Here is a 14,901-nt window from a genome sequence, read left to right as displayed (position 1 = left end):
GAGGAGCTGCCCACACCTTACACCCTGGCAGCCTCGGGGATCTGGAGGACAGCAGGGTGAGGAAGGTTGTCCCAGGGCTGGGGGGACCTGGAGCATCTGCCACCCCTACTAGCTTTGGGGAGAAACTGAGCTCCTTTGGCCCAGGGCTGCCCAGCAGAAGGTTCTGGAGCAAGCCCACTCACACCACCATCCAGGAAGTGGAGCATCCTTGTGCCTTAAGAGGGAAGATCCCTAGGGGACCCTCCCTGCATCTCATCCCCTCTCCTTTGGCACCATCCTTCCAACAGGGCAGGTGGATTCACTGCCCCCCCCCAGCCCTTTCCCAGGCTCCCACTGGGGCTTCCCTGCCCCCTCCTGCCTCCCAATGCTGACCCCCCCCCCCGTAGGCATCTCCCGGCTGCTCTCTGCTGCCCCCAAGATCCGCAGGGCAAGTGAGGGAGAGCGTCCAGGGCCAGTGCTCTGACGCTGGCCTCTCCGTGCTGCCAGCGGAGACCCGGCCTCAGCAGTTGTGAGAGGGCTGCTCGTGGCTCACAAAGGCCGGATTGGTGTAGGTGGGGCCCGGACCTTCGAGGGGGACAGCCGTGCAGCCCGAGAAGTCCGTCCTGTTGCTGGGGGGCCACGCAGGGTCCTGCCGCAGGGTCCGCTGGAGCTGCTTGTAGCGGCTGCTGGACTGGTAGCCCATGGCCCTCTTCAGCCACTGCCAGAGCGCCCGGTTCTCTATCAGCCACTCCTGTGGGGGGAGGGGGGAGGTCAGGGAGGGGGCAGAGGCAGTGGGCAAAGTCTCTCTCCCCCACACCGCCCCTCTGGATTGGTCGGCCTGGAGGCAGAGCAGGAGGCCAGAAGCCAAGGCTGCCCCTGATGGGTGGCCAGGCCTGTGGGACAGATGGGGTCTGGGGGGGGGCTCAGGAGAGGAACTGCAGGACGGCTAGTCCTTGACTTATAAGCCCAACATCTCCACTGCTATGCAAACCAGTTGCTAAGTGAGTCACGCCCCTTTTTACAACTTTTCTTGCTATAGTTCAGAGGGGGGATTTAGCCAGTTCTGACCAGTTCTGGAGAACTGGTAGTGGAAATTTTGAGTAGTTTGGAGAACTGGTAAATATCACCTCTGGCTGGCCCCGCCCCCATCTATTCTCTGCCTCCTGAGTCCCAGCTGATGGGGAGGGAATGGGGATTTTGCAGTATCCTTCCCCTGCCACGCCCACCAAGCCACGCCCACAGGACCGGTAGTAAAAAATGTTGAATCCCACCACTGCTGCAGTTGTTAAGTGATTCCCTGCAGTTGTTAAATCAGTAGCACGGCTGAATCTTAACTGTTCCCCATGGATTTGGCTTGTCTGGAAGTCGCCAAAGGGGATCACGTGACTCTGAAACCGTCATAAGTTCATGCCAGTTGCCCAGCTTCTGAATCTGGGTCATGTGACCCTGGGGAGGCCGCACTGGACGAAGTCTGGGAATCCGTCTCCGGTCAGTGTTTCCAGGGCCCCTGGGACTCTCCATTGTTGCGAGTCATCCTGAGGGGGGAGTTTTCGGCTGGTTTGGGGGGCAGAGCCGGACCCACTCACCTCCACAGCGAGGGAGGCGATGAAGGCGACCAGCAGCAGCCCCAGCAGCCAGACCCTCCAGAGGGTGGGGGTGCAGACCAGCTGTGGGTGGGAGAGACGGCAGGGAGTCAGAAGGGGGGGAGAAATGGGGGGGTGCATCTTGTTCCCACCCACCCACCCCCAGGCCTGGCTAAAGACTTGCTGGGAAGCAACTGACCAGGGTTCTGCTCCCTCCCTCCACCCCCCCTGCAATGGGGCAGCCCAGCCTTCTCGGGGTCCGTCTCCCCCAACCTGTAGCTGGACTAACTCTCAACACTTTTTCCCCATTGCTGATGAAAGCTGAGCAACAGTTGCTGTGAGCCTCCCCACCCCTCCCCCTGCAGCTCCATCTGGAGGGGGCACCAGAGGATTTCCCCCCCCACCCCCTCCACCCCGCTTCCAGGCCTTCTGCTGAACCTTCTGCCATGCGCTGGAGCCCAGAAGGGGCTCCCCAGACATTCTTCCCTGGGGTTCAGCACAAGGCCGGCCCACCTTGGCCAGGCTGAGAAGTGGGTCTCTGGGACGGGCCCCCTCCAGACTCCTGTGGCCAGGCCTCCCCCCCAGCCCCCAGTCCTGCTTACGTCCATCTGGGCATAGAGTCCGTCTATGTTTGCAAAGAGGAAGAAGAGGCAGGCAGCCAGCTGCACCGTCAGCACTGCCACAAAGACATCTGGAGGGGCAAAAGAGTCGGGGGGGAGGAGGAGAGGCAGACCAAGAGGAGGCTAAAGGACAGGCCAAGTGCCAGCAGTGGGAGGGGCAAAGGTGGAGGGGGGCTGCCCTCCGAGAGCCCCTCAGGCCTCCCCTCCCTCCCTCCCGGACAGTTAAGGCCCTGATGTGAATGGGGGAGGGGGTGAACGTGTGAGCTCCTTTCTCACCACCTCCAGATAGAGCCACGCACAGCCCCCTGCTGGTTTTGGGCCCTCGGATTTGGGGTGTGAGTGTGGGACTCTGGGCTTCTCACACAGAAGGAGCTCCCTTCTGCCAGCTGAGCTGCCTCAGGCCAGCCCCTCGCGCTGGGTCGGGGGACAGAAGCCAGGTGGGCAGAGTGGAGCCTGCAGTCGGTGCCCAAACACTCCCAAAGCAGACCTAAGGCCAGTCCGGCTCCCCTGGGCAGAAGGCAGGGCTCCCCCAAAAACTCCTCTTGGCCAGGGACACGAAGGCCACGCCAGGCCACTGGCCAGGGAGGGAGGGAGGGAGGGGGCTTCCTCTGCAGGAGGAGCCTTTGCCCTGGCGGGTCCAGCAGAATTTCAGTGGGGGGATGGGGGGCAGAGTGACCTCCAAGCCATCCCCCCGTGGAGCTTCTCCATCACCCGTCATGGCTGCCCCACAGGTGCTTTCCCCAGAGGCCACTGGGCCTTCCTGCCTTTTTCCCTCGGAAGATCTGAAGAAGCTTCTCCAGGAGAAAGTCAAGCGGCCTTTTGGGGAAGCCCCTCTGGGACCCTCTGCCCAGACTTCCCTTGGGAGATTCCTGGCGGGGAGGCTCCAAGGAGAGAGGGAAACCCCAATCGCCTCCTTGTCCTCTGGCGGGTCAGCGGCCTCCAGCATATCTCAGGGACTCAGGGGCTCTAAGTCCCTTCGGGCCCAGGTCAACGTGCAGCCCAGCTCAAGGGTGGCCCTTGGGGCCTTCCCTCCCTCGGGAGCTGCAAGTGGGCAAGCAAAGCCCAGCTAATGTCCAGTGGGAACCCGTGGTTACTCACACACACCCCTGCCCCCCTCTCCCCCTCCCTCCCTGGGGCCTCTTACAGTTCCTGTAGAGGGGCTCCCGGAAGGGCCTCCCCTTGGAGAAGACCAGGGCCACCGTCAGGCAGTGGAGGGTGCACAGGAGCCAGACGCTGGTGTTCTCGTAGCTCTGGAAGCCGTGCCGGGGCAGGGGGGCTTGGGTGCCATGAGTGCCATTCCCGGGGGAGCAGGCGCTGGAAGGAAGCGGGGAGGGGAGACCCCAATTGTCTATTGTGCATTTATTTATATATGTTTATGTTAGGACACAGAATCCTAGGACTGGAAGGGACCTGGGAGGCCATCTAGTCCAACCCTCTGCTCAAGAGGCAGGAGACGTTACACCGCCCAAGTCCAATCGAGTCACAGAAGCCAACTCCTCTGCTCTCCCTCCACATTCTTAGCCTTTCACCTTTGCCGTTGGTTTTAATGCATTTATGCTTTTATGCCTTTGAAAGCTGCCCGGGGCCTCTCTGGAGGGTGAGACTGGGGGGGGGGGGGACGTTGTCCCTTGTGCTTCGAAAGAGGCAGCCGTCTTAGCCAGCGCAGCCTGTGCCCCAGCAATCCTGGGCTCCCCTCACTCCATGGGGGGAGGAGGGGGGGCTCCACGCTGGGGGGCCGGAGGGGCCGCCTACCTGTGGATGTCGCTGGGGGAGTACCAGAGCTGCTGCTGCACCAGAAGGAAGCCGCTCAGCTGCACCGCCAGGCTGAGGAGCAGGTTCAGCACCACGGAGAGCAGCAGCGGAGGGGCGATCAGCTGCGAGGGGGGCCGATAGGGAGCCAGGCTGGGGTGGGGCCCGTTCAGGCTCACTGCAAGAGAGGGCACCGGGGTGGGGGGCTTAGATGGGGCAGCACCACCCTGGAGCCCCAACCCTGGGCTTTGGGAAGGCGGCTGGCACAGCTGGCGTGGAGGCGGAGCCTGAGGAAGCCTGGCGTTTTAGGCCTCCCTCTTGACAGGGAGAGCAGCCGTTCTCATAGGAGGCGAAGGGCGCCAGCCTTTCTCATGGCAAGGGAGCGCCCTGGCGGTCGGAAGGGAGCAGGGCTGGAGGGTCTCCCCTGAAGGAGGCCAGCTTTGCCCAGGATGGGTGGGGTCTCTCTTGAGCCATTTGGTGGCCCATCCACGCAGAACCGGCCCTCCTGCCCACCCCCAGCTCTGTGCAGGGTGAGTGGGGGTCTTCCTTGGTCTTCCTGGAAGGCCCTGACAGGTTTCCCAGCCAGGAAGCCCCCCCCCGACCCCTGGGGGCCTTGGGGGCAGCTTACTTGTCATCCCAATGAGGGTGGTGATAGCCAGGTCCTGGAAGAGGAACTGGTAATTCCCAAAGGAGTTGAGCTGCTGAAAGCCAGAAGCAGAAGGGCAGCGCTTGAGGGGGGGTCTCTCCTCCCCAGCCCCAGACCTTTTGGCAGGGGGAGAGGGAAAGCGGTGGGGGCTTTGGCTTCCCCCTCCCTCCAACAGGAGAATGCCAGCCGGCTCATTGCAGGAGCTTCCTGGGTCAGACTCTGAGCCTCTCCAGCCACCCTCCCTTGCTGAGACTGAACGGCCAGCCCCTTAAGCCCCCTCCCCTCAGGGCTGTTGGGAGGGGGCCCCACCTCTCAGACGCAGAGAGAGAGGCCATTTGAAAGGAAGGGGGGCTCCAGAAGAGCCCTCTGGCCAGGTCTGGGGGCCCAAAGGGCAGCCCGCTCCCAAGGCTGGCCTTGGCCAGGAAGATGCCTGCTTCCTGGTGGGACCCATCCCTGCAGCGCCCCCTCCCCACTCCAGTCCCAGCGGAGGAAAAGCCCCCCCTACCCAGTAGAGCAGGAGGACCCCGATGTAGCTGGCCAGGCTGAAGAGGGCCATGTACTTGAACATGCAGAAGGAGGTAACCAGGGCGGCCCTGCCGTGCCTGGAGGGGGGAGAGGGGAGAGGGGGAGTGTTAGAGAGGATGACCCTAACCCCCCACTGGAGGAGCAGAGGCCACAGGCTCCTCCCCCTTCCCCTGCAGAGACCCTCTGTGCTGCTCAGGGATCTTCGGGAGGGTGGGAGACACTGGCTGGAGGCTCCTTTCCCAACTGCAGCAAGTGAGGCCTCCAACTTTCACTGCCCCCGAGAGGAAGCCCAGCCTGCGTTGGGTAAAGGGGACTCCCCCCCCCCCCGAATCAGTTCACAGTTCACAGGCAGCTGAGCTCCACGAAAGGAGCCCCCCCCCACCAGTCATGAGGCATCCCTCTTGCAAAACCTGCCCCTCCCCATTGAGTGAGCCCAAAGCCCGTCCCCCCCATGAGGCCTGGGCGGCAGTCGGTGGAACATGGGCCCCACATGGCGCAGGTCCTCCAGCCAGGGGGCCCCTGGCCTCCACCCACCCTTCCCTGCCCACCTGATCAGCTCCGGCACACACTCGATGGTGGGGACCAGGGAGGTGAAGGGGGAAGCCACCGAGGCCGCCTGCTGGGAGAGGGAGATCCCAGCGTGGGCTTCCTTCAGGGCCTGCGAGGGGAGAAGCCGGACTCAGAGCCAGGCCAGGTCATCTGGCAGGCTGCCTGGGTGCCCTCCGCGGGAGGATTGAAGGGGCGCTTCCTGCCTAGCGCTGCTCAGGCACCTTCAGGCAAATCAACCAGGAAGGTGGCCGAGAAGGCCACAGGCCCTGGGACCCATCAGGAGGTGGGGGAGGGAGGGCAGGGGTGGGGGCCATGGGAGGTGGAGAAGGGGAAGGGGGGAAGAGAAAAGCTGGTCTGGACTGGAGAGCTCTTCCAAAGAGGGGTGGGGGCTCTTGCTGGATCGGCCGAGAGAGTTCAGTGCCAGCCTCACCCAGCAGCCTCTCCAGTTCTTGTGAAAACGCCCAGCAGCCCCTCCTGGGCAGCCCCTCAATGCCTGGTGAAGGAGCCCAGCATCCTTGCCTTGGCCCTCACCCTGGGCGTGGCAGGGGAGAGCCAACCCTGTTGGCACACGGATCCCCAAAGCCTGCCATCGTTCACTGATTCTGCTCTGCCCCTGCCCATCGGCCAGGGAGACTCCTGCCCCCCCTGCCCAGCAGCCTTGCAAGACTCACCCCACAGTCGTTGGCCCCGTCTCCGCACATGCCCACGTAGTAGCTGGAAGAGAGAAGGCAGCACCCAGCCCCTCCATGAGTCCCTGGCAGCCCAGCCCTGCCCTGCCCTGCCCTGCCCTGCCCGATTGCCTTTCAGGGGTCCCGGGGCCCCTCACTCACTCAAGCTGCTGGAACTGTTGCACCAGGTGGGCCTTCTGAGCTGGAGACATCCTGGCAAAGACCGTCCCGTTCAGCAGCAGCTGCAGGAGAGAGAGAGAGCCAAGGCTTCAGGGGGGCGGGAGGGGGGGCCTGGAGCAGCCGGCCAAGCAGATTTCCCTCTGGGCTGGGCTCTCTGCGCTCACCTGTGGAAGGAGGTGCCCGAAGTGCTGGCTGAGGACCTCGTAGGAGCCCCCACTCAGGCAGAAGTGCAAGCCAGGGTCCCCGGCGGGTGGAGGGTCTCCCCCAGGCGCCAGAACGGCCCCCTGCAAAGGAGAAAGGAGGTGTGGGGGGGGCAAAGCACAGGAGGGCCCATGGAAGGATTTCTCCTTGCAAGCCCTGGATCTCAGCTGCAGCTGTTCACGCCAGGACCCTCGGCCTCTGGAGTGGGGGAAGAGCCCCCCGAGATGAACATGGATCCACACATCCTTTCCCTCCTTCCTGGCAGGTGGAAATCTGCGGGCATCTCTTTCTCCGTCCCTCCCTCCCCCCCCTCCCTCCAGCACTGCCGCCCAACAAACCCTGAAGTCTGTCTCAGACTTTTCTATTTGCTTTGGGCCCTGGGTTTTGATGCCCAGAGGGCACATCCCGAGGGGGTCTGGAGGCCACGGGGGCAGCCTCTGAGGGGGTTGCCCAGCACCTCATGCCCCTCTGCCTCCCCTCCACCAGGCACTCACCTCTGGGCCACTGCCGCCTTCCTTTCTGGGCTCCTCCAGCTCTTGCCAGCTGACAGAGGCCGAGGGCTGCCCCAGGCGGGCACTGGCTTCCACCAGAACCACCCGGCTGCCCTGGGGGACCATGCCCACGTTTCTGGCCACAGTGATCGCGGTCTGAAGGTTGTCGCCTGGGGATTCGAGAGGGGGCATCGCAACTGAGCCTGGGGCCTGGGGAGTCCCCTGCCGGAGCCCAGCGCACCCAACCCTGAGCCTCACCTTTAGCAGCTGGGCTGGTGAAGCAGGGCAGGAGGATGAGGGGGGCCCTTGGGGGTCAGAGGGCGGCCTGTTTCCCCCCCCCCATTTCCTTGCAGAGAAGGGGGGGCTCTTTTTGGTTTTGCTACCCCAAACTTTCCCTCGGCCATTGCAACATCCCCCATGCAACTTCCTTGGCCGTCAGGCAGTCATGGAGGAAGGGGAGCATGGGATATGTGGTGATAAAGAAAAAAAGGGAGGGGAGCCCTGGCAGAACCATCCCTGCTTGAGGGGTCTGTTTTTTCGGCTGATTGGAAGAGCCGACATGACCCTCCCCAGCCTCCCTGACTCACAGGCAGAGCTCCTGCCGAGGAAGGTGGGTGCTGGGTGGGCGGTCTCCCCGTGGCACAGCCCAGGGGTTCTCCTGCTCCCAGCTGCCTGGCCAAAAAGGCCGACTCACCTGTGACCATCACGCTCCGAAGGCCGGCCTGGCTGAGCTCCTGCAGGATCGGCCTGGACTGGCTCTTTAGGCGATTCTCCATGACCAGCAGGCCCAGGAAGGTCAGGCCGGACTCCAGCTCCTCCCTGGGCAGAGGAAGGGGCCGGGTGGGCAGGCCACAAGAGAGGTGGTCCTTCTGCCCAGGAGAGCTCGGGAGCCCCCTCCCTCACACCCGCCTTCTGGCTGGGAGCAGCTCTGTCTCCCCCAAGGCAACCAAAGTCCAGAGGAGGCTGCTTGACCTCGGGGGGCTGCGGAGGGACACCCTCTCTCTCCTCTGGGCTGCTTCTTCCCCCCGCCCAGCCGAAGAAAGGGGAGCTGCACTCCAGCCCTGCTTGGGAAACCAGGCAGGGCAGGACTGCCTCGAGGGCCAGCAGGGGGTCCTGTCTCCAGCCTCCCCTGGGCCTCCCTGGCAGGCAGCCCCAGGCCTCCCTCCTGCCCGTCTGCTGGGGGCCCCAGACCTCCGACCCTTACCTGGTCATGGACGCAGCCGGTCTCCCTTCCTGCAAGCGTTTGTGTGCCAGGGCAATGACTCGGAAGCCCTGAGAAGTGAAGCCCTGGAGCTCCCGGGCAAAGCTGGGGGGCACTGGGGGAGGGGGGAGAGTTAGGCCATGGGAAGAACAAGCAGGTAGCCCCCCCCCCCCATGCAACTGACCTTGCGGGAAAGACCCCGTGTCTTTCCCACCAAGACAAAGAGCAGGCCCTAAACCCTCCACCCCACCCCCTTTGGACCTTCACACTAAATCAGTGATGGCGAACCTATGGCACACATGCCACAGGTGGCACGCAGAGCCATTTGTCAGGGCACGCGAGGCACTGCCCTGCCAGCTGGCCAGCTGAGTTCACCTTTTTAAAAACTATTTTTCGCCCTCCCCAGGCTCCAGAGGCTTTATAGGAGCCTGGGGAGGGCGAAAAGAGCCTCCCCCCCCCCCGGAGGCTTCAGGGACCGTCCGGAGCTTCCCTGAAGCCTTCGGAATGCTTAAAACCACCCTCCGAGCAAACCGGAAGTGCTCGGAGGGTGGTTTTAAGCGCTCCGAAGACGTCAGGGAAGCCTCCGGACGGTCCCTGAAGCCTTCAGAACGCTTAAAACGACCCTCCGCGCAACCCGGAGGGTGGTTTTAAGCATTCCGAAGGCTTCAGGGAAGCTCCGGATGGTTCCTGAAGCCTCCGGGGGGGGGCGGGGGAGGCTCTTTTCGCCCTCCCCAGGCTCCTATAAAGCCTCTGGAGCCTGGGGAGGGCGAAAAAAGCATGTAAAAATGGGGGGGTTGCGAGTTGTGCGCGCATGCGCACTGGGGGGGTCGCACGTTGCATTATGGGTGCGGCATGCCCGCACACGACCCCCCCTGCACTACCCCCACTTGTGGCATGCGAGCCAAAAAAGGTTCACCATCGCTGCATTAAATTATGGGTCCCACCAAGAAAGCCCCCCAACCCCTCTCCTCCAGAGCTCAGAGCTCCCTCTCCTGGCCACCGCCAGGCTGCAGCAGAGCCTCTGAATAACCAACTAGCAGAGTTGGGAGGGACCCTGGAGGTCCTCTAGTCCAGCCCCCTGCTCAAGCAGGAGACCCCATGGCCTTCAGGAGAAATGGCCATCCAGCCTCTTCTGGAAAGCCTCCAGTGATGGGAGCATTCACAACTTCTGGAGGGAAGCCCTTCCGTTGGTTAATTGTCAGGAAATTCCTCCTTAGTTCCTGGTTGCTTCTCTCCTTGATTAGTTTCCATCCGTGGCTTCTCCTCCTCCTGCCCTCGGGTGCCCTTTGGGGAGCAATATGGCCACCCTCTTCTTTGGGGCAGCCCCTCAAATATTGGAAGGCTGCTATTAGGCCTCCCCTCTGCAGGGCCCAGCCAGGCACCGTGGGCAGGAGGGGGTGCAGGGCAATGCCAACTGAGGGCTCACCTGTCTCCTGCTGGCAGAAACTGGCCACCATCTCCGGGGCGCCCTTCATGAAGACCTGGCCGTCCCCAGGGGCCTCCTGGGCCACCACCGTCATCCGTTGCAGGGCTGAAGAAAAGGGAAACTGCCGAAGGACAGCCAGGCCCTTGACGGGCACCTGGGGGGAAAGGCAGGGGCTCAGCTGCCTGCCCAGACCCAGGAAGGAGGGAGGGAGGGAGGGAGGGAGGGAGGGAGGGGGCATTTCCCTGCACTCGGAGCCATTCCTGGCCTGTTCGTGTAATGCAAAAGGGCACTGAGAGATTGACAGATCAATGGAACCAATCTGGCACCTCTTTAGCAGGCTGACTGAACCCGGCCAAGAATAGGATGGCACCAAGTGGCCAAAAATAGGATGGCACCACAAGTTAGTGACCCAGCCCCAAATCAGCTCATCCCAGCTCCCCAGTGGTGCTTCTCACTCTGCCCCCTGGCAGCAACTAGAGTAACCGCTGCCCCTACTGAGGGATGGGAGCCGGACAGAGGCTTTGGCCCCTCTCCCCTTGCTCAAAGGAGACCTCATGGGGGTGGCAGTGGGTCTGGGGACAAAGCCACCCCTGCTTGTGTCCAGGAGCACCAGGAGAGGGACCCAAGCGAAGGCCATAATCTCGCTCGCTCACCCACTTGGACCGTAAGGAAGGCGAGGAGGTCCTGGGTTGGTCCAGAGCTGCAGAGGGAAGCAGACGCACCGGTTGGCCTCCCTTGAAGGAGCCAAGAGGGAGCCGGTGCCAGTGTGAGGTTTCCTGGCAGTGGGCAGGATCAGGCCGAAGGATGAGCACCGCCAGAGGCCACTGATCCCTCCCTGTGGGGGGGGGGGGTCGCACGCAAAATGTGGAGGCCAGTGTGAAGAGATTCATAAGCAAAGGCAGAAAGGGAGAGAAGAGAGTCCCTTCTCTGCCAAGGGCTGGACACAGGAACCAGGCACTGACCTCTGCAGCTTCAGGTCCCGGGCTGACCACCAGGACATTAGCCGGGCCTCCTTCCCAACCGACCGAGTCCACAAGTTCCTGCAGGTTCCAACAGGAGGAAAAGTGACATTGGGCCCCACAACGTCCACCGGAAAGGGGGCTGCAAGGAACAGACTCTTCTGGTAAAGGTCAACGGATGGAAAGCACCCGTGTGCCTGTCATGGCCACAGGGCAGGGTGGACAACCGTGGCCCCTTTTCGATCGATGGACTTCAACTGCCAGAAGCATCCTGACATTACCAACATGCAGAGGAGGTAACGATGGGATTGGTACCATTTGAGTGATGATGTCTCCACGTATGTGGCCAGGTGCTCCCCCCTCCCCCCCCCTGGGTCTCGAACTAATGGGGAAGCCAGCGGCACCTTTGGTGGCCTGCCAGGGCTTGGGGAACAGACCAGGAGTGGCACTCCAATGATATCATGGGGAAGCAGCCCACAGACCGGGCTCCCCGCTCAGTTCTCACAGCCAGACCTCCTGCAGGTTCCTCATCAGGACCAGCCCCAGATTTAGGCCAATTCCAAAAGAAGAAGATGGAGCTTTACCCAGTGAGTTGCCTCAAACATCTTGAGGTCCAGTGGATCCCCCTGAATCTTCCCGTCCAGGACCATCAAGGAATGGCAGCAGGCCATGGCCGCGTATGCCGGGCCCCAAGGCATTGGGGGGCCAGAAGAGAAGCGATGGGCCTCCTGGAAGCTGCGGTTGAGACAAGGAGCCACCTCAGATGTCCCACAGAGGCAAGAAACCAACACACAAATACACACACACGGAAGGGAAGCTCAGTTGCCTGGAGTTTGGAGCTTCTGAGTCCTCCCAGAAATCAGGTTGCAGCTCTTGCTATTCTTCTGCACGGCCTCCCCCTCCCCCCTCCTGCTTTGCAAGTATTGCTGCGCCCTCCCTGGGAAGCAGATCCCCCGGGGGGGGGGGCAGTCTGGCTGCCTGGAGCCCCTGCGGGAGGGAGGGAAGGAGGGAGGGAGGGAGGGGGGCCTCGTGAACACCTGATGGGACACAGCAAAAACCCTCCTGCTTTTAGCAAGGGGAAATTCTGGAAGATGCAGGTCTTACGATGGGGATGGGGTTTCACACAACTGAATTTCGGAGGTGCAAGATAGATGCTCCCGACTCAGGCTTGACCTCATGCCCATCTCAGTCCATGTTTTGGGCCGTAACCCTGTTTGCCATTGTTTGCCACTGTCTTCTTCTTCTGGGGTGATTTGGGGCTTTTTAGCCCCAGTGGGTGGTAGCCCCGCCACCCATTCAAGTGCTAACCAGGCCCGACCCCGCTTAGCTTCCCTCTCGGATAAGATTATTCAAAGACGTTGCCCTCCTTTGAGGAGGTTCTGGGCTTCAGGGATTTCTGGGGCAGCAGTTCCAACATCTGCAATACGGGCAGTCCTCAATTTATGACCACTGTTTCGCCTGAAGCGATGATAGCCCTGGAAAAGCTATTTGCTTAGGATTGTGGCGCCATCCCCAGGGTCCCCTGGCCTAAACTCCAGCATTTGCATCCGCCGGCCTGCATTTACGACAGTTGCAGCCCCCCAGGGTCACCTGACCAGCGCTTGGGACCTTCTCGGGGGGCTCCTGACAAACAACCAAGTCAGTGGGAGAAACTGGATTCACTTAACAACCGCTGCAAAAAAGGGTTTTAAAATTGGATGCGACTCCTCCGGAGATAATCTGGGACACCTGGGGGCAGGATTTCCATCCCTAAGTGATAGGATTGTTCCATTGTCTCACCTAGCCATGGAAATTCTGGCCCCAATGGTGGTCATAAGTCAAGGACTGCCTCTCAAAAGCAGCAGTTAATGGAAAAGTTCAAAATCCAGAGCTGGGTACCTCTTTCCTTGGGCCAAGACGATGCCCCACAGGTCCAGCCCGTCTTCCGTGAGGGTGCCCGTCTGCAGGTGGGTCCACAGGGGCCACAGGGGCCAAGGCCAGGACAGAAGAAGGGAGTCGGGATCAGAAGAGGGCCAGAAGGGAGCTTGGAAGGGGGCAGGGGCAGGAAGCAGGACAAAGGAGGGGGTGCTTCAAACCCTCCCTGGGGGCCCCCTGGGCTTCCTTGGGGGTTCAGGGTCTCCAGGCCACAGGTCTGACCTCGTGGAGAAGACAAAGGAGTTCCTCAGTTTATGACTGCAAGCCCAGGAGGCCCCACTTGGGGGAGGCACCCAGAAGCCATTAGCCCAACGGGGGCAGGAGAAGCATGTGGGAAGGCTTGGAGGGCTCCCCCCCTTCCCAACTCTACCCCTGGGGCAGAAAGTGGGGAGGGAAGACTTGCAAGCCTTCCTCCTCCCCCAAAATGGCTCTCCTCTCCTCTGGACTCAGTTTCCCCATCTGTCTCCCTGTGAACGGCTGGCAGGTCTCACTGGTTGGGTGTGATGGGAACTGTAGTTCAACAACCCAGACCGGAAACTCAAGCCCTCTGACCACCAAGAGAGAAGAGGGGATTCCTTGGAGGAGACCCTCATCTGGGAAAGATGGAAGGCGGAAGCAGATGGCAGAGGAGGAGAGGCATCGAGAGGGGCACGGACACAATCAAGTGGAGTTTGGCCAAGCCCCGGGAGTCAGTGGAGGATGGGACATGGTGGTGTTTGGCGTGCTGTGGATCATGAGGTCGTGAGAAGTCAGACACAAGTTAGCAACTGAACCATCAAAGCGACTTCCTGGAGGAGAAGCACCCATCAAAACACTCCCGATCAAAACCAGCCCCCCCCGAGGACTTACTGGGACCCTTGTGGTTTATACCTTTACCATCGCATCACTTACGCTCCCCCCCCCCAGTTTAGCAAACTCCAAACGGCTCTCATGAAGACTTAAAGCATAATTCCCTAAAAGTGTCACATTTAAGTGGTTAACAGATTTGTTTTTAAGACATTTAAGAAACTCCTTAATACTTGGCAGAAAACTCTGGTCTTCACTTCAGCTTTCACTCTTCAAGGGGTACAGAGAGGCAACTGGTGCATAATCTGGGGTCCTCCTGGATTCCCGGCTCCTGCCCAAGGATAGTGGGCAGCTCTGGCCAGGTGGGGCTTTGTGAAGATTGTTCTTAGGCCCCCTTTGTGTCCATTCCTGACCTGGGCTGTCTGCTCACCATCAATCACGCTTTATTGCAGTGCTCTCTACATGGGGCTGCCCTTGAAGACTGCTCAGAAGCTCAGGCAGAATGTGGCAATCTGTGCAGCCCTGAGAGTCTAGTGCCATAGTGTCTTAGTTCGCCATGCAGCGCCATTGGGGTGCTCCTGGATGGAGGGAGGGAGGGAGGGATTCAAGCTGCTGATTACCCTCTACTACTCTTCATGGCATGGAACCAGGTTACCTGTGGGGCATCTATCCCAGCACCCGTCACCTAATATCTCTAGGTTGCCACTTCAGATCCTGCATATCAGCAATTTGGTCTTGTCCTTTCCTGAATGGTTACTCTCCTCCTGTCAAGCACAGGAAATCAGGAGTCCAGGTGGTTCAAATGAATATAGGTTTATGACACCCTAAAGCTCTCTACAAGAATCTGAACTACTAACGGTCAAAGCACGTGGTGGCAGGTAGGAGTCAAGGGAATTCAAGGTGGGCTGGACTTTGATCTCTTGAGAGCACAAAGGGACTCGAGGCTGATGATGCGCTTGACCCCTCCCCTCGGGCACAGCCTGGTCATCTCCTCCTCAGACGGGGCCACTGGGAGTCTCCCCACCCAGTTCTCCATCCCTCCTACCACTGGGCCAAGGACCTAGTGGAGAGCTTTGACTCACAAGCCTTCGGCAACTGTTGGCCTCAGCTGCCTTGGTCTCCCAGGACCATCAGGCTGAAATCCATGGCTCTCTCGGGAGTGAGAAGGCTCACCTTGTCAAAGCAGAGGAGGTTCAGCTGGCCACACACGTTGATCCTCTGGGGGCTGATGCAGAAAACCCCCTTTTTCTTCAGCCTCTTCTGGGCGTAGATGACCCCGGTGGTCAGGGCAGCGGGCAGGGCTGGAGGCACAGCGATGGTGATGACATCCAGGGCTTTCTTCACCACCTCTCCTGCCTCTTGCTGATGGACACGTGGAAGGAAGGAGGGCGGCAGTCAGCAAGAGCAGGCAGGGAAGCCGTGCC

The 14,901-nt window shown here is 61.1% G+C and overlaps 1 protein-coding gene across 1 annotated transcript in view; it reads right to left on the bottom strand.

The window, feature by feature from the left end:
- Positions 1-499: 499 nt before the first annotated feature.
- Positions 500-14,901, bottom strand: part of LOC309393781 (putative cation-transporting ATPase 13A4) — a gene marked incomplete at both ends in the record, with an annotated part of 32,434 nt that continues 18,032 nt past the window's right edge. Inside the window, 19 exons of the mRNA XM_081956277.1 lie at positions 500-730; positions 1,566-1,646; positions 2,165-2,253; positions 3,327-3,496; positions 3,935-4,109; positions 4,560-4,632; positions 5,083-5,179; positions 5,651-5,760; positions 6,323-6,365; positions 6,482-6,561; positions 6,664-6,783; positions 7,195-7,361; positions 7,886-8,010; positions 8,396-8,507; positions 9,819-9,972; positions 10,781-10,858; positions 11,362-11,512; positions 12,656-12,717; positions 14,651-14,839. Coding sequence (XP_081812403.1) covers positions 500-730; positions 1,566-1,646; positions 2,165-2,253; positions 3,327-3,496; positions 3,935-4,109; positions 4,560-4,632; positions 5,083-5,179; positions 5,651-5,760; positions 6,323-6,365; positions 6,482-6,561; positions 6,664-6,783; positions 7,195-7,361; positions 7,886-8,010; positions 8,396-8,507; positions 9,819-9,972; positions 10,781-10,858; positions 11,362-11,512; positions 12,656-12,717; positions 14,651-14,839 — 2,307 coding nt within the window. The remainder of the gene's footprint in view (positions 731-1,565; positions 1,647-2,164; positions 2,254-3,326; positions 3,497-3,934; positions 4,110-4,559; positions 4,633-5,082; positions 5,180-5,650; positions 5,761-6,322; positions 6,366-6,481; positions 6,562-6,663; positions 6,784-7,194; positions 7,362-7,885; positions 8,011-8,395; positions 8,508-9,818; positions 9,973-10,780; positions 10,859-11,361; positions 11,513-12,655; positions 12,718-14,650; positions 14,840-14,901) is intronic.

Source organism: Natrix helvetica, assembly GCF_964273705.1.
Source record: "Natrix helvetica genome assembly, chromosome: 5".
Taxonomy (NCBI): Eukaryota; Metazoa; Chordata; class Lepidosauria; order Squamata; family Natricidae; genus Natrix; species Natrix helvetica.
This window is presented reverse-complemented; position numbering and strand designations above follow the sequence as displayed.